The sequence below is a fragment of the Hypanus sabinus genome, chromosome 9, assembly GCF_030144855.1.
Source record: "Hypanus sabinus isolate sHypSab1 chromosome 9, sHypSab1.hap1, whole genome shotgun sequence".
In the NCBI taxonomy this organism is placed as follows: Eukaryota; Metazoa; Chordata; class Chondrichthyes; order Myliobatiformes; family Dasyatidae; genus Hypanus; species Hypanus sabinus.
This window is the reverse complement of record NC_082714.1, coordinates 87861328-87884935: the sequence shown is the minus strand read 5'-3', so window position 1 is coordinate 87884935 and position 23608 is coordinate 87861328. Positions and strand designations below refer to the sequence as shown.

General features: G+C 49.0%; 1 protein-coding gene across 1 annotated transcript; it reads right to left on the bottom strand.

The window, feature by feature from the left end:
• Window positions 1-746: 746 nt before the first annotated feature.
• Window positions 747-23608, bottom strand: khdc4 (KH domain containing 4, pre-mRNA splicing factor). Its single transcript, XM_059980084.1, has 14 exons — window positions 23456-23608; window positions 22010-22259; window positions 20507-20635; window positions 17750-17829; window positions 15697-15749; window positions 12343-12497; window positions 10322-10533; window positions 9664-9724; window positions 7444-7504; window positions 6227-6414; window positions 5768-5932; window positions 4066-4175; window positions 3006-3097; window positions 747-2108 (listed from the first exon to the last, which is right to left on the bottom strand). The coding sequence occupies exons 1-14, from the start codon at window positions 23470-23472 to the stop codon at window positions 1909-1911; spliced, it is 1773 nt and encodes a 590-aa protein (XP_059836067.1). The 5' UTR covers window positions 23473-23608; the 3' UTR covers window positions 747-1908.

Below are 23608 nucleotides of genomic sequence, written 5' to 3'. Positions count from 1 at the left end.
TTTGGATTCCTCAGCTGCGTGGGGATCCTGCTCGATGTAAAACAGTACTCTCTCCAATATGCACTGCCCTGGTTTGTGTTTCACAGTCTGCCGGGATGCAACATCCACGATCAAACCCAACTAATGGAGGCTTCACAATGGACCTTGAAGCTTAATTGCTTGCTGCTCTGCACGTTTTTCCTTTGTTATTGCTTTTGGGCGGCAGGGTGGAACATGTCTCTATCAAAGGTGGTGTAAGGCCTGCAGATCACCATCGGTCAAAGTGTAGCACTTGTGAGGGCGGACTGCCTCCCCTCTTCCAAGGATGTTTGTCCTAGGAGAGGGAGCATGCGGTCACAATGGATACTGTGGAGGATTTCCTCTCCAGGGAATTGACTTTTTTAGACTGTAGTAATCATATTTTAATTTGAATTGTCTTGTAAATACAGAATGTTTGTAAATGTTGTATAAGCAAACATTTTTCAGTTTTGTAAAAGTAGCACTTCTTCAACACCGCCCCCCCCCCCCCCACCAGTCACATGAAGCCACAGGAGCAAATGGTGGATGGTCATATGATCAGCTAGTGCGTATCACAAGTCCTGATTGTGCGAGAAGGTGAATTCCCATCTGTCCCTTTGAGGAAACACATCCTGCAACTGAAACTGACAAGCTTCAGGGGCTGGCGGTTCTCCCAGGGGACGTGGAGTGTAGTGAGGTAAGAACCAGTGTGGCTGAGGCACTGAGAAATCAAGCAAGAGGAAAAAGAACAAGGTTCAGCTTCATTTTATTTACAAAGGGCAGAATAAAATATTTGTCACAGTATTTACAGAAGGCCAGAGAATAGAAGGTCTTGACACCCCGCAGTTGCCCTGTAACGGACCGAGGACAACACAAACAGCCTGGGCCTGAGTGGCTTAGGCTTATGTCCAATGCTTACAAGGGTAGGGGGGAACATGCAGTGCTTCTAACATTCTCACTATTCAGCCACCCCACACCCAACTCAGACTCTCCAAAACAAGCAAAATGGAGTCACCTCACGGCACTCTGCCAGGGGAATGGCAGCCCACTGTGACACGGCAAGGCCTTCAGTGATGCTCGTTGATCAAATCTTTTAGCTTGATGCACAGACTGGGCAGTGAGGTGTCCTCTGGGAAAAGAGGGGTGGGGTGTGGGGAATAGCACTCTTGGTACTGCCCCTCTCATAGGGAGATGCTCTGTCCCTGTGACAGACTGACACTCTTTCAGCATCACCCGAGAAATCTTGAGGAGGAATCGTGAAGACCCCAGAGTTTGCTGCTGGCTCGATATAGAATCGCAGCCAGGAGAGACAGCACCATGAGTCTTCCAGCTGCAGCATCGCCACCTGTGCACTACCAGCACTTGGCACTTGGGCTGAGGGGCTAGTGTGTGAGCAGCAAAGCTACTGGTGGCATCGCCTCTCATCAGGGTGACAGCTGGTAACACTCAGTGCTGACCCCACCTCTCCTCTCAGTACTGCTCCCACCCCTCACTACTGACTCCCCCACAAATACCCCCTCTCAACATTGCCCCACTCTCTGTGCTGCCCGAGTTGCCACCACTCAACATCCCCTCTCCCAATACTGCCTCATCTTTCTCACTGCTCCCCTCCCCACTGTCCCAATCTAACGTCAGTCCCAGTTACCAGCTAAACAAAGATTAAAAGCCGAGGAGAGCAAACTTTTAGAGAACTAAATAGTTTTGGACAGATTTTCCACCCCCCCACCCAAACAAACACAAACAACATTGGTGCTGAAACAGCATGGCCTTGGACCACACCCATCACACCGTCTTGGTGTGCAGTTGCATGCTAACAGTTCCCCAGGGCCAATGCAATGCTTGTGGGCAGGTTAGGGGGCTGCTGGTCTGCTTCTGGCCCTCAGTCCCAGGCCGGACTGAAAGGGGGAGGAGCTAAGGTGCCATCCAGAAGGGCATCTGCTGCTGAGGCCGCTGGGCGGGCATCGTGTATCGGCAGCCAGCACTCCAGTTCTGTGCCGCCTCTCGCCGCCGAGATGCCTCCTCCTCGTCTTCTGCTTGCTGTTGTCCATAGAGCGGTCGCGGTCCCTGATCGGTTCCTCTCCGCATCTTGGCCAGCGGTTCCTCTGGGCGATCTAGAGATGGGCAAAGAACGAGAGAGAGACACACACACAAAGCACACAGACACACACACACATACATACACCAAAATAGTCCCAAGAAACAATGGCTCAAGGGAAAGAAAACCAGTTTGTTATTGAGGGGGGAGAATTTGTCGCCGTTTTCATGGTCCACGTGGTGCATCCGACACATAGAAGGCAGGCAGGCACAATCAGTGATCCATCCCCACGGCGACAGCAGAACCATGGAGAGGGAGAGAAAGAGAGAGAGAAAAAAACACAAAGAGAAAGGCCACGTTAGAACCGGCACTGGCGGCTCTCCCATTCCCACGTGCAGGGCTGAGGGTAGGGGACCCGTCACTGATCGGCAGTCCGGGTGGCGAGGGGGGGAAGTTGCACCTACCGCTCTGTGCAGTCTCCTTATGTAAAAGCTTCCCTATAGTCCTCACAGTAACAATAGTGTTAGTGATGGGGAGCAGTAACCATGGCCGATCCCCCAGGGACTCTGGGCAGTGATGGGGAGCAGGTACCCTGGCTGACTCCCCTCTCTCTCTCTAACCCTAGGCAGTGATGGGTAGAGCATCACTATGGCTGATTCTCCCCCCCTAACCCCAGGGACTCTGAGCAGCAATCGGGAACAGGAACTCTGTGGCAGTGGATAGGATTCAGGGCCTAGATCTAGTCTGGTGAGACTAACGCCTGGCAGATTATATATTCCAGTCACAGCACCTTACTCCCACATTTATAAACCCTCTCCTGAAGGAGTGAACTTCCAAATACAGAGTCTGGGTGAGGAGGACACCCCCCCCCCCACCCCACCAGTGTGTGCTAGGAAAAGTCCTGGGTTCTGCAGCTCCTGTTCCTATCCAGGTGCCAAACCATGCGTGGGCCGAAGCCCAGAGACGCACTCACCCAATGGTGCCGAGGGCCCGTACATGTGACGCTGGTCATCTGACTGTGGGAATCCTTTGTCCAGCAGCGGCATCGGGGGAGGCATCAGTTGCCTGGGTAGAAGACAGCATAGCCACAGTTAGTGACCCCACCCGCCTCAGCAGCGACAACACTATCCTGGCAACATGAGCTGCCTGAATTGTCCTGGAGGACAACTGAGACACATGGCAGACACTAGAATCTGCAGCACAACACAAAACGCTGCAAGAACTCAGTATCTGTGGAGGGAAACTGATGGTTTGGGCCAAACCACTTTATCTTTACTGAGACCAGTATAAATAGGGGCTGGCATGGTAGTGGTTAATGTAATGCTACAGCAGCATCAGTAACCTAGGTTTAATTGCCAACTCTGTCTGCAATGAGTTTGTACATTGACCGTGACCGTGTGGGTTTCCAATTGGGTATAATTGGATGGAATGGGCTCATTGAACTGAAAGCGCATCTCTGAAAGAGGGCAAGAGCTGGTAAAGCTGTATCTGGATCCCAGTGAGCAGAGGGGGTGACAGGTAGATGGCGGAAGAGAGAACAGAGGCTGGGAGGTGGGAGGCAATGCAACCAGAGGCCACAGATGGAAGGATCTGATAGAAGAGGATGGTGGTGTGTGGAAGCAATTAGGGAAGGTGTTGAAGAGTTGTATACGAATAAATGAATCTTTGATTAGAAGAAAGTATAGGGGGTTTGTCAGAAGTAGACATTTTACACACAGTGCGATGGGTGTGATCCAGATGGTAGAGACAGTTTAGTAAAAGACTCTTAGATAGGCATGTAGGTAATAGAAAGATGGAGGACTACCTAGGAGGGAAGGGTTAGATTGATATTGGAGCAAGTTAAAAGGTTGACATAATATTGTGCACTAAATTACTGCTGTATAGAGAAGAAAAATTTGGCTGATCTGCACACAGCCTGAAATAATGTTGATGAGACATTCCTTCCTACAGACACTGCTCGACACGGGGTCCCTCCAACAATGTTATTTTGCACTAGATTCTGAAACTCGGCAGCGTGAAACAAGCAGAATTACCTGTCCGTCTCCTTCTCCCTGCCGCAGGAGTCGGCGAAGATCACACCAGCTCCACTTCTCCCAGTCTGAGGGGACCCTGTACCTAAATTAGTCATATGAATGGGTCCATGCTATGAGCAGAAAAAAGCAGCAGGATTAGCAGCAGTAACAATGCTCCCTACCGCAACATCCTGTTGCTAGGCTGCAGACGTGAACACTCCCTCACTAACGCAAATCTACAAAAAGGGGTGCCCTCAAATCTGCTGAGCCCACTTTCTTGGGGCAAAGGAAAGCCTCATGTGTGTGGATCTCAGGCTGCTGACCCCTGCACTGTATCCTTGGAGGAGGGGCGGGGGGAAGTGTTGAGGGTGGAAGGAGAAACTGTAATGAACCATGTGGTCCAGACTGCTGCTCAGTGCCTCAGTTAAACAATCACCTACTGCTCACCAGAGTATTCCCGAAGATTAGCAGCTTACCGCATGCAGCCCTTACCCAGCTAAGCCGAGCACGTCTATGCTAAAGACAATGCAGCAGTAACTGGCTACAGGTCCACTGGCTCTTCTTAATGCAAGGTTTGAAGTTAAGCTTTGAAATTTCTCCATGGACACTGATGTCAGATTAAAGCTTCCAATTTAACTTCTACTGCTGACCACACTCCAAAAGTGTGATGGGACAGTGTAGAGAGAGTTTCACTCTGGGTCTGACCCCGGGAGTGTGTGATGGGACAGAGTGGAGGGAGTTTCACTCTGAGTCTGACCCCGGGAGTGTGTGATGACGGTGTAGAGGGAGCTTCACTCGGTGTCTGACCCCGGGAGTGTGTGCTGGGACAGTGTAGAGGGAGCTTCACTCTGTGTCTGACCCCGGGAGTGTGTGATGGGATGGTGTGGAGGGAGTTTCACTGTGCCTGACCCGGGGAGTGTGTGATGGGACAGTGTGGAGGGAGTTTCACTCTGTGTCTGACCCCGGGAGTGTGTGATGGGACGGTGTGGAGGGAGTTTCACTGTGCCTGACCCCGGGAGAGTGTGATGGGACAGTGTGGAGGGAGTTTCACTCTGTGTCTGAACCCGGGAGTGTGTGATGGGACGGTGTGGAGGGAGTTTCACTTTATGTCTGACCCCGAGAGTGTGTGATGGGAGGGTGTGGAGGGAGTTTCAGTCTGTGTCTGACCCCGGGAGTGTGTGATAGGACAGTGTGGAGGGAGTTTCACTCTGAGGGTGACTTTTGCTGCCCATGAACTCTCAGCACTTCCCTCTCTCTATAGCATTAACTGGGCAGAATTGTCTGTTGCCCAGCCACAAGTGAAACCTGATGAGTACATTGTATGCTGGCTGATGTTCCCATGACAGGCCCTCTTAACAACAGCTCGATTGGATCATAGTGGGTGCGCCTGTGTGTGTGGGCGCCAACAACAGAGTTCACGATGCCTGACCACTGCCCCTCCAATCTCTGGGGTTGGGCGCCCATTGTTTACCACATTTACAGCCCTAGTAGAGCGCGCCTGTTACACACTTTGCACTTGCAGGGTGGAGATGTTCTGTTTAGAGGGAGGTCTTGTTGCTGGGATGGGACTGCCGTGAGTATGCCACTTTCTGTGAAGGGAATGAGGGTTTGGGGAGTACCCGAGAGGTCTTCAGCAGAGAGCATTGGCCAGTGGCCCCTCCCACCCCAAATCAGGACAGAGTGCTCTCCGTTTCCCCGCCACAGGAAGGGGCATGTCTCCCACCTGGTAACCCAGTAGCGGTGGCTCCTCCTCGCTCTCCTCCGTGAAACGCCTCTTCTGTCCCTGAGGTGGGGGCAGTGGGGGTCCAGGTCTCCCTGTGGCTGGCACTCCGCTGTAGCTGGCCGTACTGGCGGGTAAAGGTGGCGCGTATCCAACACCGGGGGCAGTCTACCGGCAGACACGGGTGGAAATTACTATGTGCGGCCTGAGGCTCCCAGCGCCCAACCCCCCTCCTCCACCAAGTACCCATGTGAGGTAATCGTCCAGGGCAGGCCTCAAGGCAAAGGCCCACCTGACCTCTGCTCAATCAGAGGCACGAGAGGGTATGGTGGACACGGATCCAATCTGGACGCCAATCCAGACATTACGAACATGGACCCAGCCCACCTGAGGCCTGCACGTGCAATTAACCCCACCACGAACACACAACGTTCGGCTTCTGCCCCACCTGCCATCACCCACCTGTGTAGGGACCCCCATCGGCTGTGCAGCCCCTGACACAGGGAAGGGGGCGGTGTTGGGGCCACACTGCCTCGGGTACGAACTCGGAGAGGGCTGGATAGGAACAGGGTTCATCGGGTAGCCGGGCTGGTACCCCTGGCCTGGGTAATAGGGCTGCTGAGGAACCCCTCCTGGCACTTGCTGGTAACCTGTAGTGGAAAGCAAAAGAGGAGTGCACACAGTCAATGGTGGGAGCATCGGTACAGAGGGATCCAAGCCCAGAGCTCCCTGAGAGTAGCAACACAAGGGATGCAAAGAAGGCTTGCTTTCATCAGTTGAATAAAGGTCAGGAAGTGCTGCTGTATCTGTATAAAACTTTGGTTAGACGGCACATGGAGCACCATGTGCAGTTCTGGATGTGGTGGCTTTGTACAGGATGCAGAAATAGTTCACCAGGATGTTGCCTGGATTAGAAGAGTCAGTTAGGGAGTCTGCAGAAAGATTTAGACAGATTATGAGAATGGACAGATGGAAGTGTATGGTCATGCACTTCAGCAGAAGACTACTTTCTAAATCGAAAGCAGTAAAGATGCAAAGTTAATTGGAATTCCTTGTGCAGGATTCCCCAAAGGTTAACTTGCAGGTTGAGTCAGTGGTAAGAAAGGCAAATACAAAGTTAGCATTCACTTTGAGAGGACTAGAGTACAAAAGCAAGAACATAATACTGAAGGTCAGACTGCTCAGAGTATTGTGAGAAGTTTAAGGCCCTTTATCTAAGATGTGCTTGCATTGGAGAGAGTCCAGAAAACGTCCACAAGCATGACCCTGAGAATGAAAGGGTTAGTGAGGAGCTGTTGATGACTCTGGGCCTGTACTCGCTGGACTTTCGCAGAAAGAGGTAAGAATCTTATTGAAAGCTATCAACTGTGCCTTTAGAACAGATGAGGAGGAATTTCCTTAGCCCAAGGGTGGTGAATTTGTAGAAATCATTGTGACATGCCGCTGTTAAGTCATTGGATATATTTGAATTGGAGGTTGATGGGCTATTGATTAGTCAGGGCAAAGGTTATGGAGAGAATGGAGTTGAGTAAATCAGCTAGGATGGGACGATGGAGCTGGGTCAACGCGCCAAATGGCCTAATTCGGCTCCTATGTACGGAAGGATACTGTAAAAGAGATGGATGGGCCAGGGTATCTGTGACAGGAAAGCCTTAGTCCACTTTTATCCCAGAAGTTACCTTGAGGTGGAATGGCTGTAGAGTTCATTTGACTGAGGAATCTGGCATGCTCACTGTGAACCTGAATGGAAACAGAAAGGAAATTCAATCATTTAGAATGCACACAGCACACTCCACTCATTACTTGTCGTGCTACGGTGCAGCGGGTAGTCCTGTTGCCTCATAGCTCCAGAGAACAGGGTTCAAACCCAATTTCTGTCTCTGTATGTCTACGTGCACCTTGTGTGTCCATATTCCTCTACGGACACATCTGTCACTGCAAGGTTCCCCCCAGGTGGTCATTCAATGACGTTTGGGCCTGTGGGGTTAATTTGCTGATATAAACTGTCCCCGTGTGTGGGTAAGGGGTGGAATCTGAGCATAAGAGATAAGAGCAGAATGAGACCATTTGGCCCACTGAGCCAGCTCTGCCATTTTATCAAGGCTGATCCATTTCTTTCTCAACCCCATTCTTCTACCCTCTCCCCGTAACCTTACACACCCCGACTAATCAAGAACTTGTCAACCTCTACGTTAAATACACCAATGACTTAGCCTCCACAGCTATCTGTAGCAATGAATTCCACAGATTCACCCACGCGCTAAAGAAATTCCCTTATCTTGATTCTAAATGGACATCCCCTATTATGAGACCGTGTCCTCCAGTCCAGACTCTCCCACTATCAGAAACATCCTCTCCACATCCAGTCTTTCAAAACCTTTCAACATTCAATAGGTTTTGAAGAGATTCTCCCCTCATTCTTCTAAATCCCAGTCAGTTCAGATCCAGAGCCATAAAACTCTCCTCGTACAACCCTTTTATTCCGATTCATTCTCATGATCGCTCAATGTTAGCACATTCTTTCTTGGATTAAGGGCCCAAAACCACTCATGATACTCGGTAAGTGAGGCCTCACCACTGCCTTATAAAGCCTCGGGATTACGTACTTGCTTTTATATTCTAGTCCCTTGAAATGAATGCTAACACTGCATTTGCCTTCCGCACCACCCAAGCTTGGAACTCTGGCGGGAGCAAAGGATGTTGGGAAAGGTGAGGGTGGAGAGCTATGGGAGGGATGTGGGACAGGTGACAGAGAACTGCCAGGGGCCAGGGGGAGGTGGCACAGAAGCAAAGACACACACCTAGCCCTGAGAAACACCAGCTAAGGCAATTTAATTACAAAGAATGTCCCTCTGGTACTTCCCGCTCCTTCCCCTCTCTCTTCCCTTTTTCCCCAACTATAATTACCCTCTCCCTGCCCCCTTTCCACTCTCCGTCCACAAGAGACCCATATCCGAATCAGGTCTATCACTCACGTCACTAAATGTGTCTTTTTTTGCGGCTGGAGTGCAGTGCAATACATAAAATTACTTGTGTATTATTCAAGTCTTGGGCATCCTAGCTGTATATTGTGCTTTTTCCACAGTACTGTAGTCTACACCTTTGTTCCTTCTACCAAAGTGTGTGACCATACACTTCCTGACACTGTATTCCAACTGCCCATTCTCCAATCTGTCCTAGTCCTTCTGAAGCCTCATTACTTCCTCAACACCTAAATTCATATCATCCACAAGCTTCGGCACATAAAATCCCACATCTAACATAAAAAGCAGCCCCAACACCAACCCTGCAGAACACCACTAGTCACTGGCACTCTCTGAAGGAGAATAAATTACAAGGAGGTAAGTGGAGAAAATTGATCCAGTGACCAGAAACCCACAGACCCAAACGGCCTCTGTCTATGTAAAAAGCAATCAACGCACAACGGACTCCAGAAGGCCCAAATTCACAAACTTAATGCCGTATGGACACTGATCAGAGGGTCAGATTAAACCCAGGGGTGGTAGCAAGGTTAAGATTAAGATTATTTGTCACACGTACAGTGAAATGCATAGTTTGATCAAAGGTAAACACAGTCCAAGGATTGTGCAACTCACAAGTGTGATCACGTTTCTTTGGGCCAACATAGCACGTCCACAATGTACAAATCCTAACCCGAAATGTGGGAGTAAACCAGAGCACCCAAAGGAACCCATGTGGTCACAGAGAGAATGTACAGACAGCACCAGGAACAACCACAGTTTATGAGTGGACAGGTGAAGTTGGTTACCACGAGTTCACCTCGCCACCCACCCATGTATCCCTATGGATTTGTGTTGCCTGCATATTCACCATGAAGCAGGCTAAAGTGCAGGATGTCAGGGTTCGAGACACACGCCAACGACCCACCCATTACTCACAGTCTGCAGCAGGCTTTCACACAGCTTCCTTGCAGCCGACAGACCCTCTGGCTTGGGGTGACTGAGAGAAAGAGACAGACAGGTCAATGCAGGGTCCAGAATTACCCATGCCATCAGTCACAGCCCATGATATTCAAATAGGGTAGGGACAGCACAAGATAAGTAAAGCCCCAGTTTCACAGTCCCACAAACTCCTCCTCTGATCCAGTGACATGCTCGCATGGTAGAGGGACAGCAAGGGTTAAACAGAGTCAATCTTCCTCTAGGCCCTCGACATTCAATCCTAACTTCAGATATACCAATGCTGCAGTTTCAGATCCTGCACCAATCATTGCATGACGGCTCTATGATTGAGCTTAAACAGAGCACGTTCACCTACACATAACGGTCTGACAGATAAAACAGAAAATACAAATACCCAGCAATAATGGTGTAGCCTGAAGACCAGCTGCTTCACAGCCCCAGAGTCAGGTTCTATCTCAACCTCCAGCTGCGTATCTGTCTCAGTGGATTTCCCTCAGCTCCTTGCCCCAGAGTGGGCAAGTTGGTGGGTTAATTGCCCAATGTTACTATGTAGGACTGAGTGGGCTGAAAAGGCCTTTCTCCTCCCTGAATCTCACCATGACCCTGTAAAAAAAGCTGAAAACACATTGGATACCTGATATAAATATACATTGGCTCAAAGGCCTCTCTCCCAGAGGCAGGCTCCAAGCAGCCCGAACCCTTGCCACGTAGGAAGACCTTGGCACCCGTCTCAGCTTGTATGTGCTGCAGGTAGGAGCCCCCCGGACCCTCCACTTTCTCCTTGATGTTGAAGGCCGGCGTGGTTTGCTCAAGACCCACAAACACTTTATCTTGGACGTAATGCATCTGCAGAGTGAGAGAAGAGGCTTATTATACAGACTTTTAAAAATACATGTCAAAAATAAACTTTCACAAGATGGCTATACTCCATTTGGAGTTTGATGAGATTTGGTATGTCACCAAAGACTAGTAAATTGGGGAAGAAGCTGTTTCTGAATCGTTCACTGTGGGGCCAGATGGATAGGGTCCTTAATGATGGATTCCAGCTTCTTGGGGCACTTCCATGGTGGGCAGGGTGGTGTCTGTGAGGGAGTTGTCGAGTTTACAACCCTCTGCAGGTTCTTGCAATCCTCATAGCGAACAGTGATGTAACCAGTCCACTCTATGTCTTTGGTGACACAACAAACCTCGTCAAACTCCTAATGAAATAGAGCTGCGGGTGTGCCCATGAGTGAATCAATGTGTTGGCCTATATTGATACGTGGGAATTTGAAGCTGCTCACCCTTTCCACTGCTGATCTCTCAATGAGAACTGGTGTGCATTCTCCTGACCTCCCCTCCCCGAACGAAGTGCACAATCAGTACTTTGGTCTTGCTGATGTTGTGTTGACACCACTCAATCCATCTCATTCCCGTACAGTCCCTCTCCACCATCTGAGATTGTACTTACTCGATCTGCAGTCGTGGGTACAGACAGAGCGGAACAGTGGGCTAAGCATGCATCCTTGATATTTGTCTGTTATTACCAATCCACACTGTGGTCTCCCAATAAGATAGCCAAGGATCCGATTGCAGTGGGTGGTATAGAGACCCAGATTCTGGAGTTTGTGATTAGTACTGATGGAATGGTGTTGGACTGTGGGCGTTCCTTCCAGACCCTTTGTGATGGATGCACCAATCATATTATGCAGAGACGGCCAAGGAAACAAAACTATAAGAGAGTTTCTCCACACCTCCACCGCAACTTCTGCCTCTTCTGTGTATATTGACCAACTTTCGAGGGAAGTCCTGACTTCAGCCATCTCTGCAATTTGACTCAAGCCACCTCAAAAATCCCTGTTCACTTCCAGGTTTTATTTTATGCCTCAATCACTTGCAAAATTGTGAAATCATGGATGAAATTTCGGACGGGAGGATGTTGGTGACCAGCTACAGGGAGGTAGAGCTTGAGGGAGTCTCTGGACAGAAAGTAGTAAGCTGTAGAGGTGATAGGATAAGCATCCAGTGGATAGGCATATCCCTACTCAATCAGTACCAGTGGTTTAACACAGGTGGTGAAGAAGCAGACTGCCAGCCCGCATTAAAATCTTCAATCCAAAAGATGAATATTATCAGCTTCAGCATAGAACATAGAATAGTACAGCACATTACAGGCCCTTCGGCCCACAATGTTGTGCCGACCCTCAAACCCTGACTCCCATATAACCCATATACCTGTCATCAGCCCAGTTTGTGTTGAACAGTTTCAGCAGAGCCACAACACTGTACACACTCCAATTCTTAATCCGGATCTCTCAGACATGCTGAGTGGAAAATACCGCACCCACAGTAGGAAACAGATTGGACAGAGAACAAAGGTTCAAAGGCCAGAAAAGTAACACAGATTGGGTACAGTATCAAGCTCTGCCTATACTGTCTCATCAAACATCCCAGAGTAAGACACAGGTTGGGTACAGCATCAAGCTCTCCCTACACTAACACAGAATAGGGTTGTCACTACACTATTCAATCAAACATTCCCAGAGCAGGAACAACACAATTTGCTTACTACAAGTACAATACAGGTTCAAAACAGAATGTGGAATGTCCCATCACAGTCCCAGGGCAAAGTGAGGATCTATGGACAGGGTGACAGTGACACTGCTCCAGACTTACCCCAGCCTGTGACTTCTGTGTGGCAGATGAAGGATGGACAGCTGGGGCTGGTTGATGGTACACGGTAACCATGGCATCATTGAATGTGGAGGCGGAAGAGATCTGGGCCTTCACCACTCCATTCGCGATTATCTCTTTAATTCGGTTAACAGCCTCTGCAAAGAGGAATTCGAAGAACTCAGAATGCAAATGACAAATCTGCCTCGTGTTTGCTTTAGTACAAAGTGCAGAGTCCGTGAGTACCCCAATCCTTCAACAGATCCCCTCACTGACACAGACACTTGAGGCAGCTGACTCTGTCCAGCACAGGATGCCATATAGAGCTTGCTAGAAATCTGACAGTTATAGGTGAGGCAGCACCTGTGGAGAGGAAAGCACAGCTTGGCTCGATGTGCCATCTTCCAAGTACAGTTCCCCAACTCAAAACGTTAATCCTGCTTCTCTCATCCCAGGCTCCACCTGACCTGCTGAGGATTTCCAAAAATACTGGCTTCTTACTTAGGACTGGATTCAAGGCCCTGATGCTCACTCCAGCCTATAGAACACAGAACAGGAACAAGCCCTTCAGCCTATCAGGCTGTACCAAACTAACAAACCAACCCAATTCCTCTGCCTGCATGTGGATCACATGCCTCCATTCTCTGCACATTCATTTGAGGTCCCTTAAATGTCTCTATTGTGTCTGCCTCCACCACCACCTGACAATGCACTCCTGGCAACCACCACTCTGTGTTAAGAAACATATCATCTTTGAATACTCCCCCCACATCACCCTAAATACACATTCTCTAGTATTTGACAGTTCTATCCTAGGTGAATGATTCTACCACATCCGTGCCTCTCAATTTTATAAATGTCCTATCCACCACCAGTCCTGAGACATCTATCCTAGTTCATCCAACCTTTATTAAAAGCATATGCCCTTTAATTCAGGCAATGTCCTGGTAAACCTCTTCTATAGCCTCTCTACATCCTCCCTATAAAGATGCGACCAGAGCTGAATGCAATATTGCAGACATGCTATAAGCAGAGTTTTATGAAACTGAAATATCAACAGAGAGAAAGAAGACAGAGGCCAGCTTCTCCACTACCTCTCCCGACCCTGGAATATTACCATACCTGTAATGCAGGAAACACCCACCCACCTCCTGAAGAATTACAATGTGATTACCAGCAGGTAGTGAGATGGGAACTCTCAGCAGGTCAGGTGTAGACACAGGGTTAATGTTTCAGGTTGGTCACCATTCATCAGAATTACTCTAAGTGAAGAGTAATTGACCGAACACAGTACCTCTCCAGATACCGCCCAACCTACTGGCCAGCCCAATGGATTTAGTATTTAACTGCAAATTTCCAGCACCCGCTGAGTTTGCCTTTTATATCTGTTATAACGAAGAAAGGGAAAAATATAGACAGGCAGGACGGTAAATGCTGAAATCTGAAGCAGAGGGAAAGGGTTGATGGAACTCAGCTGGTCAGGCAATATTTGTGGAGGGGAATGGATGATTGAGAACATTCCATGTCAACTGTCCATTCCCCAGTGCAGATGCTGCCTGACCCACTGTTTTTATTTTTTTAGTCAAGGAGTAAATACTGTCAAAAATATCCAAGGCTTGAACAGAGCGACACTCCCACAGTACTGCCCCTCCCGCAGTTCAATGCTCATCAGTACTGCACGTCCAGTGTTACATTCCCTCAGTACCATCCCTCCCACGGTGTGAAGCTCCCTCAGTATCACCCCTTCCAGAGTGCAATGCTCCCTCAGTATTGCCCCTCCCTCTACCCTGGTTCCACCTCATAACCCTCCCTTTACAACTGACTACAGTAATACACGGCGTCAGGAAACCGTGAACTCCCAGTGGCAATGCCGACCTTTACAGCTGTCAGGCTGTGCAGTGAACACCTGGCTATGCCTCAGAGCGAGGTTTGTTCTCTCAGCCTGGTTTCTATAGGAGGACAGTATCAGCAGAGCAACAACACTTCACGCACTCCACTTTCTTCATCCTCCAGACCCTAACCCATCGCCTCAGCCCAGCAAGTGTTCCCACTCTCCCCTCTAGGTCTGAAAGTGTCAGGTTCCCCAGCACCTCACACAGTTGGACTTGCAGCAGCCCGGCCATCCACAGTAAAGACTCAAAAATTTACTGTCCACAAAATCCTGATGGATTGGCATTTGGATCAGCCACACAGTCCTTTCCCACACACCAGGATCCCGGTTTCCACACTCCCCTGAAACCCAGCCCCAGTTTTCATGGTCCCTTAAAAGTTTCTGTGTTCACTGGAGACTAATATAATACTACCAGATCCACCAGGCTCAAGAACAGCTTCTGTCCACTGCCATCAGACCTCTTATAAACTAAAGATGAACTTGATCTCCTAACCTACTGAAGTGCCCCTGCACTCTGCCTGCCCGCACTGCCCTTTCTCTGTAAATGTAACACTGTACTCTGCATTGTTTTCTTTTTACTGTAATCATTTATGGATAAAATGCCAACAAAAGTTTTTCATTGTATCTCGGTACACGTGACAATACCAGGAGATACTAAAAGGCTTGAACATAGAGGACGTGGAAAGTCTAGGATCAGAGGACATAGCCTCAGAATAACGGGAAGTGGAACAGAGATGAGGAGAAATTTGACAGAATGGTAAATCTTTGGAATTAACTGCATACAGCAGTAAAGGCCAAGTCACTGGGTACACTTAAAGGAGAGATTTAAAAGTTTGCGATTGGTAAGCAAGTGAGGTGGGTTAAGGATAATAAAGATTCGGGGGGGTGGGGGGGGGATATTTGTGAAGAAAAATCAACAATGATTGGACAGTGCAGCAGGCTTGATGGGCCAAATGGCCAGTCTACTCCTGTATTGTATGGAAAATAACAGAACAATTACCAATGCTGTATAACATAAAAACAATTGAATTAAACTGTCAGAATAGTAATGGGAATAACATCCAACAGTCTGGAACATTTGCAGGTCCAGTACGATCAGAATCCTGAATGCTAGATGATGGGAATTTTATGAGTGGGACACACTGAATCCTGGTTCTGCATGGTGACTGGTGGATTTGGCCTAAGACATTAGTTGCCAACCAGAGAGTGGGATGGGCACTGTCAGTGAGCAGGGGCCTGTGGGACCTCCAGAAACCCTACCAGAGCATGGAGTCTGAAAACACACACAAAATGCTGGTGGAACACAGCAAACCAGGCAGCATCTATAAGGAGAAGCACTGTCGACGTTTCGGACCGAGACCCTTCGTCATGGAGTCTGAACCCAGGTTGGGGAAGCGGGTGCTCTCTGTCGAATGAGCCCAATGGCCTGGACTACAAACACCAGGATGTCATGGGCATATACTCACTGTCAACAACCTCACGAGTCTGGCCTTGAATGTGGAGGCAGAGGGCACGGTCCCTGCAGAGAGAGAGGAGGAAGAAGATTCATAAAGTTACCAGGTAGTCGCCACACCACATGCAGCCCACTCCCACTAATCCTGCAAAAAGGAGCTGGTTGTGGATTACAGGAGGAAAGGAGACAGGCTAACGCTGAATTGACATCAATGGATCTGGGGTTGAGAGGATGAACAGCTTTAAGCTCCTCAACATCGTCACTGAGGACCTCACGTGGTCTGTTCACACCAGCTGTGTGGTGAAAAAGGCAGACGGTTTCAGAAGTTTAGTATGGGCTCCCAAATCCTAAGAATATTCTACACTGGCATAATTAGGAGCATCCTGACTGGCCGCATCACTGCCTGGTATGGGAACTGTACCTCCCTTAATCACAGGGCTCTGTAGAGGGCCCAGCGCATCTGTAGTTGTGAACTTCTCATGATTCAGGACATTTACAAAGACAGGTGTGTAAAAAGGGCCTGAAGGATCATTGGGGACCCGAGTCACTCCAACCACAATCTGTTCCAGCTGCCACCATCTGGGAAACAAAGCACAGCATAAAAGCCAGGACCAACAGGCTCTGGGACAGTTTCTTCCACCAGGCCATCAGACTGATTAACTCATGCTGATTTGACTTTATTTCATATTACATTGACTGTCCTATTTGTTATAAATTACTATGATTGAACATTTAGATGGAGATGTAACGTAAAGATTTTTACTCCTCATGTAAAGGATGTAAGAAATAAAGTCAATTCAACAATAAAGTGAGAGAAGAGAAGGAAATCAAAAACAAGACACAAGAGACCACAGACACTGGAATCCGGAACAACTACTCAGCAAGTAGAGCACTAATTGTCAATACGTCTGAGTTGAAAACCTACATTGAGTTCAAGTTCATTGACATCTGACCGTACACAGAAAGAACCAATTACATTCCTCCGGACCATGGTGCATCTACAAAACAAACCTGCAGGTGCTCAGAAATTGTTGCCTTTTGCACATTGGTTGCTTGTTTGTCTTTGTATGCAGTTTTTCATTTATTCAACTGCGTTTCTTTGTATTTGCTGTGAATGCCCATGGGGAAATGCCCATAGTATATGTTGACAGATAAGTACTTTGATAATAAATTTACTTCGAACCTTTTGAATTTTGAAAACACCCAGCAGGTTGAGTAGCGTCTGCAGAGTCACAGAGAGCTGATGCTTAGGGTCAGAGACCCTTTGTTAGAACTGGTAAGGGCAGGAGATTGTTAAGTTAAAGGGAGGTAGAGCAGGTCCGATGCAGTAAAACAATGGTGACCATGGTTGATATGGGGTGTACGAATTAGTAATTCTTCCCCTGCGCCATCAAATTTCTGAGCGGTCAATGAACAATTTTATTCCTTTTGCCTTTACACTATTTAAATATTTTGTAAATTTTACGTTTTTGCTTTGTACTGCTGCTGCAAAGCAACAATTTTCACATCAAGACAATGATAGTAAACCTATTCTGGTTTGGTCACTGAGTTAACGAGTGTGGTTAAAGAGTGAGAACGTGGATAAAAGGATGTAGACATTGTGGATGCAGGACAGAAGCCTGTTCTGACTGGTCATACTGGGAACTCCTGCAGGAGAAAAGGGCAAAAATAAATAAGCAGGCTGAACCAGTCTCACAGATGGACAAGAGCAGTGTGCATCGTGTTGTATCACTGCCACTCTATCTCTGTACATTCTTTGCACAGATCTGAATGACCAAGTACATCTTAAAGCGCTCCAAAGATGAGCCACACCCAGGGCACTTCCCTCCCCAACAGATCAGTTTGCTAGGCCTCAACCATTCTGATGGTGTGACCCTCACCATCAATCCCACCCCTCCTTCGGTGGGGCTATCCCTCAGCACCACTGCCCCACCAGCACACATTCTGGAGATTATGTCTAGTGTCTGGGCCTTAAGATCTACCCGGTGATTTGGATCCATAAATAGTGATGGGGTTCTGGCGTTCTGGGGGAGGTGGGGACAACTGCTTACTAAGACAGTACATACCCAGGGGTGGCTTGTGCTTTCTCCTCCGGGGACATAAACCTCCCGCGCGTGGACACGGCAGCTCCAGACAACCGACTCACCTGCACAACAAGAGACAGAGGAAAGGTAAGGACTTTCATTTCATTTTGTAAACAACCCCCCCACCCTTCAAAACCCGTAAGAGAATAAAATCAGCTTGTGTGAAAGTGCCACAGTAGCATAACTGTTAGCGACACTACTACAGCTTGGGGCATCAGTTTGCAATTCAATTCCAACACTTGTGCTAGGCATTTGAACGTTCTTCCCACGTGCTCATGGGTTTCCTCCTACAGTTCAAAGACGTACTGCTCAGTAGGTTAATAGGACATTGTAAGTTGTCTCGTGATTAGCCTTGGGTTGAATAGATGGTTTGGTAGCTGGTGCAGCTCACTGGGCCAGAGGGGCCTATTCCACAGTAGGGACGCAAGGAATAAATAAATAAATAAAGCAGGGTTCTGGAACAGTGACCTGGCTAATGGTCTGTGAGGCACGTGGGAGTAGACAGCTCTTGTAACAGAACTTACTGCATACAGACAGCTAGACAAGAACGGCTTCAAAGGATACAGGACAAACACAGGTTAACAAGCCTTGGTAAGCATGGATAATTTGGGCTGAAGGACATGTTTCAGTGCTCTGTGACAAAATGGTCCAGTTGTAGAGCTAGAGACCTTCACAAAATCTGTCAAGCTGACTGACAAGGTGTAGGGCAGTAAATACTTTTTGCACGGACTTTGGTAAGGCATTTCCGTAGTTAATCCAGAAAGTTAAGATGCATGGGATCCACAGTAGCTATGATTCCAAACTAGCAGTGGAGGAGGGAGTTAGCATGACCGGAGGTCTGTGAACATTGCCAGGATTTCTGCTGTAAGTGATTTATATATCTTGGATAAGAAGATGAATGGTGTGTTGACCTTCACTGGTTGGAGAACAGAGTTCAAGAGCTGTGAGGTAATGTTGCAGCTCAAAAAAGCCCTGGTTAAACTACATTTGGAATACTGTGTTCTGGTCTGGTCGCCTCATCATAGGAAGGTTATGGAACGGTTAAGAGTGGGCACAGGGTAGGTTTACCAGAATGTTGTCTACATTAGGGAGCATGACATATAAGGAAAGGTTGAGTGAGCCAAGGCTTTTCTCTGAAATGAAGGAGAATGAAAGGTGACTCGTTAAGGTGATTAGAACGACAGCCAAAGACTTCTTCCAAGCGTACAAATGGCTAATACAAAGGAGCATACTGTTAAGGTGATTAGAGGAAAGCACAGGGAGGTTATCAGAGGCAGGTCTTTGTTTACAGAGTCATGAGTACTTTGCCAACAGTGCTGGTGGAGGCAGATACATTAGGGCATTTTGAGAGACTCTTAGATAGGCACATGGATGTTGGAAAATGGAGGGCTATTGATTAAAAGGTCAGCACAACATCGTGGGCCAAGGGGCCTGTACTGAGCTGTAATGTCCTGTTCCATCTCCTACACTCTAAGAATAGAGATCAGCTGCTAAGTGCAGACGACACAAAACAGAGGTAGAGTTGTGGACAGTAAAGGTGGTTGTTGATGGAGATAGGAGGATATAAAACATTTGCAGATATGGTCAGAGAATGGCAGACAGGAGTTTAATCTGGGCAAACGTGAGGTGCGGCACTGTGGAAGGTTAAGTGTAAAGAGAATGAATTATGTAGCCGGCCCCCTTAGTCAGATGTACAGAGGAATTATAGCATGCAAGTCCATCGCTCTCTGAAAGTAGTAAAGGTGGTGTCAGGAATGCTTGCCGTCATTGGCCGAATATCGGTCAGGAAGTCATGTAGAAGCTCTAAAGAACTTTGGATTGGATGCACTTGGAATACTAACAACTCAATTCACTGTACATCTCCAAGGTTTGATATACATGTGAAAAATAAATGTAATCTTTATCGTTCTGGTTGCCCCGGAAAATATGGAGGCTTTGGAAAGGATGCAGAACAAATTCACCAGGAGGCTGCCCAGATTTGAGGGTATGAGCAAACAGGAGAGGCGTTGGACAAATGTAGGCCACAGGCTGAGGGGACGTGATAACATAACATTACGAAATGCATTATAATTTATAACATTATAAATAGGGCAGATTTTCCCACCAACAACCCCCCCACCCCCCAGGATAGGTGTCAAATAAGAGTGCAAAGTGAGGTGGGGTGAGGGGTATGAGTTTAAAGGAAATTCACAAGGCGTGTGATTTTTTTTTCAGATTGGCAGGCACCTGGAATGGGTTGGTCGTGGCAGCAAAGACAATACAGACACAGTATTTAAAGGTAATTTTGACTTTGACAGGTAATGAACATGCAAGGAATGGAAGGGCATGCATAATGTGCAGGCAGGTAAGTTTAGTTTAAGAACACCGGAGGAACTCAGGTCAAGATGCTGTCTGACCTACTAAATTCCTCCAACATTTTGTGTATGTTTCTCTGGATTTCCAGCATCTTGTGTTTATGTTTAGTTTAAATTGGCATCATGATTAGCACAGACTCTTAAACTGTTCTGAACTCTTAAGTATCTATCCAGGCTCTTGAAACATCAAGGGTTAGAAGTCGTAGCAACTGACATTATACAGATGTGTTGGGCCAGGGGGGCTTGTTCCTGTGACTCTCCCTCCCCTACACCCAGTTTGAACAGGATGATGGCAAGGAGAGTACAACCTGTCAGTCTGGGACCACAGTAACAGGAAGAGAGAGGGTCAAGCAGACATTAACCACCCCCCCTCACCCATTCACACCTCATCCTGGGTCTGTCCACGGGTCAGCAGGTTCCGGCAACTGATAGGGACGTCGTTAATCTCCACCTCTGCCACAACCAGGTCGTCCTTGTTCTTAGTGCTGGCCCCCATTTTGCCAGGAAGCGAGACCTGCACAGAGGGAATAGAATGTCAGCAACATGGGACAGTGAGCAGGAGAGACACAGGAGAAAGGTGGGGGGGGGGGGGCAGGTCTTTTGACATATCTTCCCCCTCTCAAACCTTCTTCCCCCCACCCCCCAAAGCTATTCAATACCACTTAGATAAGTACACGAGGGATATAGGCCAAACACAGGCAAGTAAAACTAGCTTAGATGAGACACCTTGGTCAACATGTATAAGATGAACCGAATGGCCTCTTTTGCCTGCTGAATGGCCACAGACTAGGATTGCTTTCCTAACACTTGCTGAATTAGTATATTACCCTGGTTGAGGGCCCCAGGTCCCAGCCCGCACTCCAACACATCAACAGATGTCAGCGAGGGACCAAGCACGTTTGTCCACTGCTGCCTCGAAGCAGAGCTCAGACTGCTCTGGACCCACCATTAAGGACACAGTCTGTCCCGGAGCCCTTGGAAACCCTAGCATCTGATCAATGGGAGGTATGGGAGTAACAGATCAACACTACAAATTCAGTTTAATTTGGTGTTTAGTACAGAGGCTGTGGGCCAAAGGGCCCACTCCTGAGCTGCATCTCCCCTGCGTCCTGCTGCGAAGGGTGGAGTCTGACCCCTCCCTCTCACATAGATTGTTGGTTGTCATAGCACTGCCCAGGAGGGGTGGAACGGTCACCTGGAGCCAGAGGTGAAGGAATGAGTTAATATTTTATTTCCACACGAAACACCTGAAACCCCAATTGTTTCTAGGGAGAGATGAGAGCATGAGATAGAGGAGCAGAATTTTGCCATTCAGCCATCAAGTATCATGATCAGGCCCGACTTTTTCCCCATTCCATGAACCCCACTTTTTTATATACTTGAATCTTGTAAATGTTAGTAATGTACAGCTGCCACAAAATATCATATTTCACCACGTACCTCAGTGATAATAAACCTGATTCTGATTCATACAAGGTGAAAAGCAATAGTTGAAACGCAAGATAAATGCACTGTTGAAGACAAACACTCAATGTTTCAGGAACAGCTTCTTTCCCTCCACCATCAGGTGTCTAAACAATGACCACATGAACACTACCTTACTAGTTTTTTTGTATTAGTTATTTAATTTATATACATTTCTTACTGTAAGTTATAGTTCTTTCTATGTACAGCTGCCGCAAAACAAATTTCACTACATATCTTTGTGATAATAATCCAGGTTCTAATGTACATAAAGTGCTTCTGACATCACAAGATAAATGAGAACAGTGCATTTGTCTTCTAGGTTACCGATGAAAGTTCACTGGCAAGCCCTGGACGTATTGCCTGGCTCTGGGTGGTACAGACAGACGTGCTTGCATGAGGTGCGTGCCCTGCTGACTGGTACCTGCTCAGGAACCGTGGGACTGGGCTTCAGCTTGCCCTTCGCCATCAGCATGGCGTTGATCTTGGCTGCAACGGCTGCCGCTGCGTCCAGTGCTCCGGAAGCAGGGGCCCCAGCCCCGGGCCCCACCCCAGCGCTCAGAGCTCCTGCCCCAGGGACAATGGGCACCGTTGGCATGGAAACCGGGGTGGACATCACTCCAGGCAGGAGGCCATTGATGCCAGGCCCAGGCTGGTCCCACTTGCTGCGGCGTCTGCAAAGGAAAAGTCCTACATTCACCAGGTCCTGAGGAATAGGCACCAGCTACATCTCCATTATCACTCTCCCAGCTCCTCGCCAGAACCCTCAAGCAAGTCTCCCACCCCCTCATTATAAAACATCTACTTCCCACCTACCCAGAAACCCTCACATAAACCCCCAGGCACCCCCCCCTCATTCACTCTCCTCCCCTACCCGAACCCGTCCTTTACTCCTTACCCACTCCCCCCCAGCAAAACGCCATCTCCCCTCCCACCTCCTCCACTCTCTCCCCCTCATATCTACTCCTCCTCCTTCCTTCCCCTCCCTCCTTCTCTTCCTCCACCCACTCCCCTCCTTCTCTACCTCATTCCCCTCTCCCCTTCTTCGCCTCCTTCCATCCCCCCTCTACTCCCTCCCCCATCCACCTCCTCCTCTACTTCCTCCCCATCCCGCTCCATCTATACTCCTTCGCCCATTCCCCCCTCCCCCTCCACTCCCGCTCCCATCCTCCCTCCACTCCCACCCCCCTCTGCTCCCACTCCCGCTCCCATCCCCCCTCCGCTCCCTCTCCCATCCCCCTCCACTCCCATCCCATCCCCCCTCCGCTCCCGCTCCCATCCCCCTCCGCTCCCTCTCCCATCCCCCTCCGTCCCTCTCCCATCTCCCCTCCGCTCCCTCTCCCATCCCCCTCCGCTCCCTCTCCCATCCCCCGCTCCCTCTCCCATCCCCCCCTGCTCCCGCTCCCATCCCCCCTCCGCTCCCTCTCCCATCCCCCCTCCGCTCCCACTGCCATCCCCCTCCGCTCCCTCTCCCATCCCCCTCCGCTCCCTCTCCCATCCCCCCTCCGCTCCCTCTCCCATCCCCCCTCCGCTCCCACTGCCATCCCCCTCCGCTCCCTCTCCCATCCCCCTCCGCTCCCTCTCCCATCCCCCTCCGCTCCCTCTCCCATCCCCCCCTGCTCCCACTCCCATCCCCCCTCCGCTCCCTCTCCCATCCCCCCTCTGCTCCCTCTCCCATCCCCCCTCTGCTCCCTCTCCCATCCCCCCCTCTGCTCCCTCTCCCATCCCCCCTCTGCTCCCTCTCCCATCCCCCCCTCTGCTCCCGCTCCCATCCCCCTCCCCCTCCTTCTCTACTCCCACTCCCTCTCCCCTCCCCTTCCCCACTTTCATGAATCCTGACTCCCTCCATATCCGTAGTTCCATTCCTCACCCTCCACCCTCCGCCATTTTCCCTCCGTCTTCCAGAACAATCCGACAGTTGCTGCGGCGGCTCTCTTCGCTACGTCACTTCCGTGTCGGGTTGACGACACGTCCGGTCCCATGCCAATACAGGATACAGTCTAACGTCACAAAGGTGCTTCCG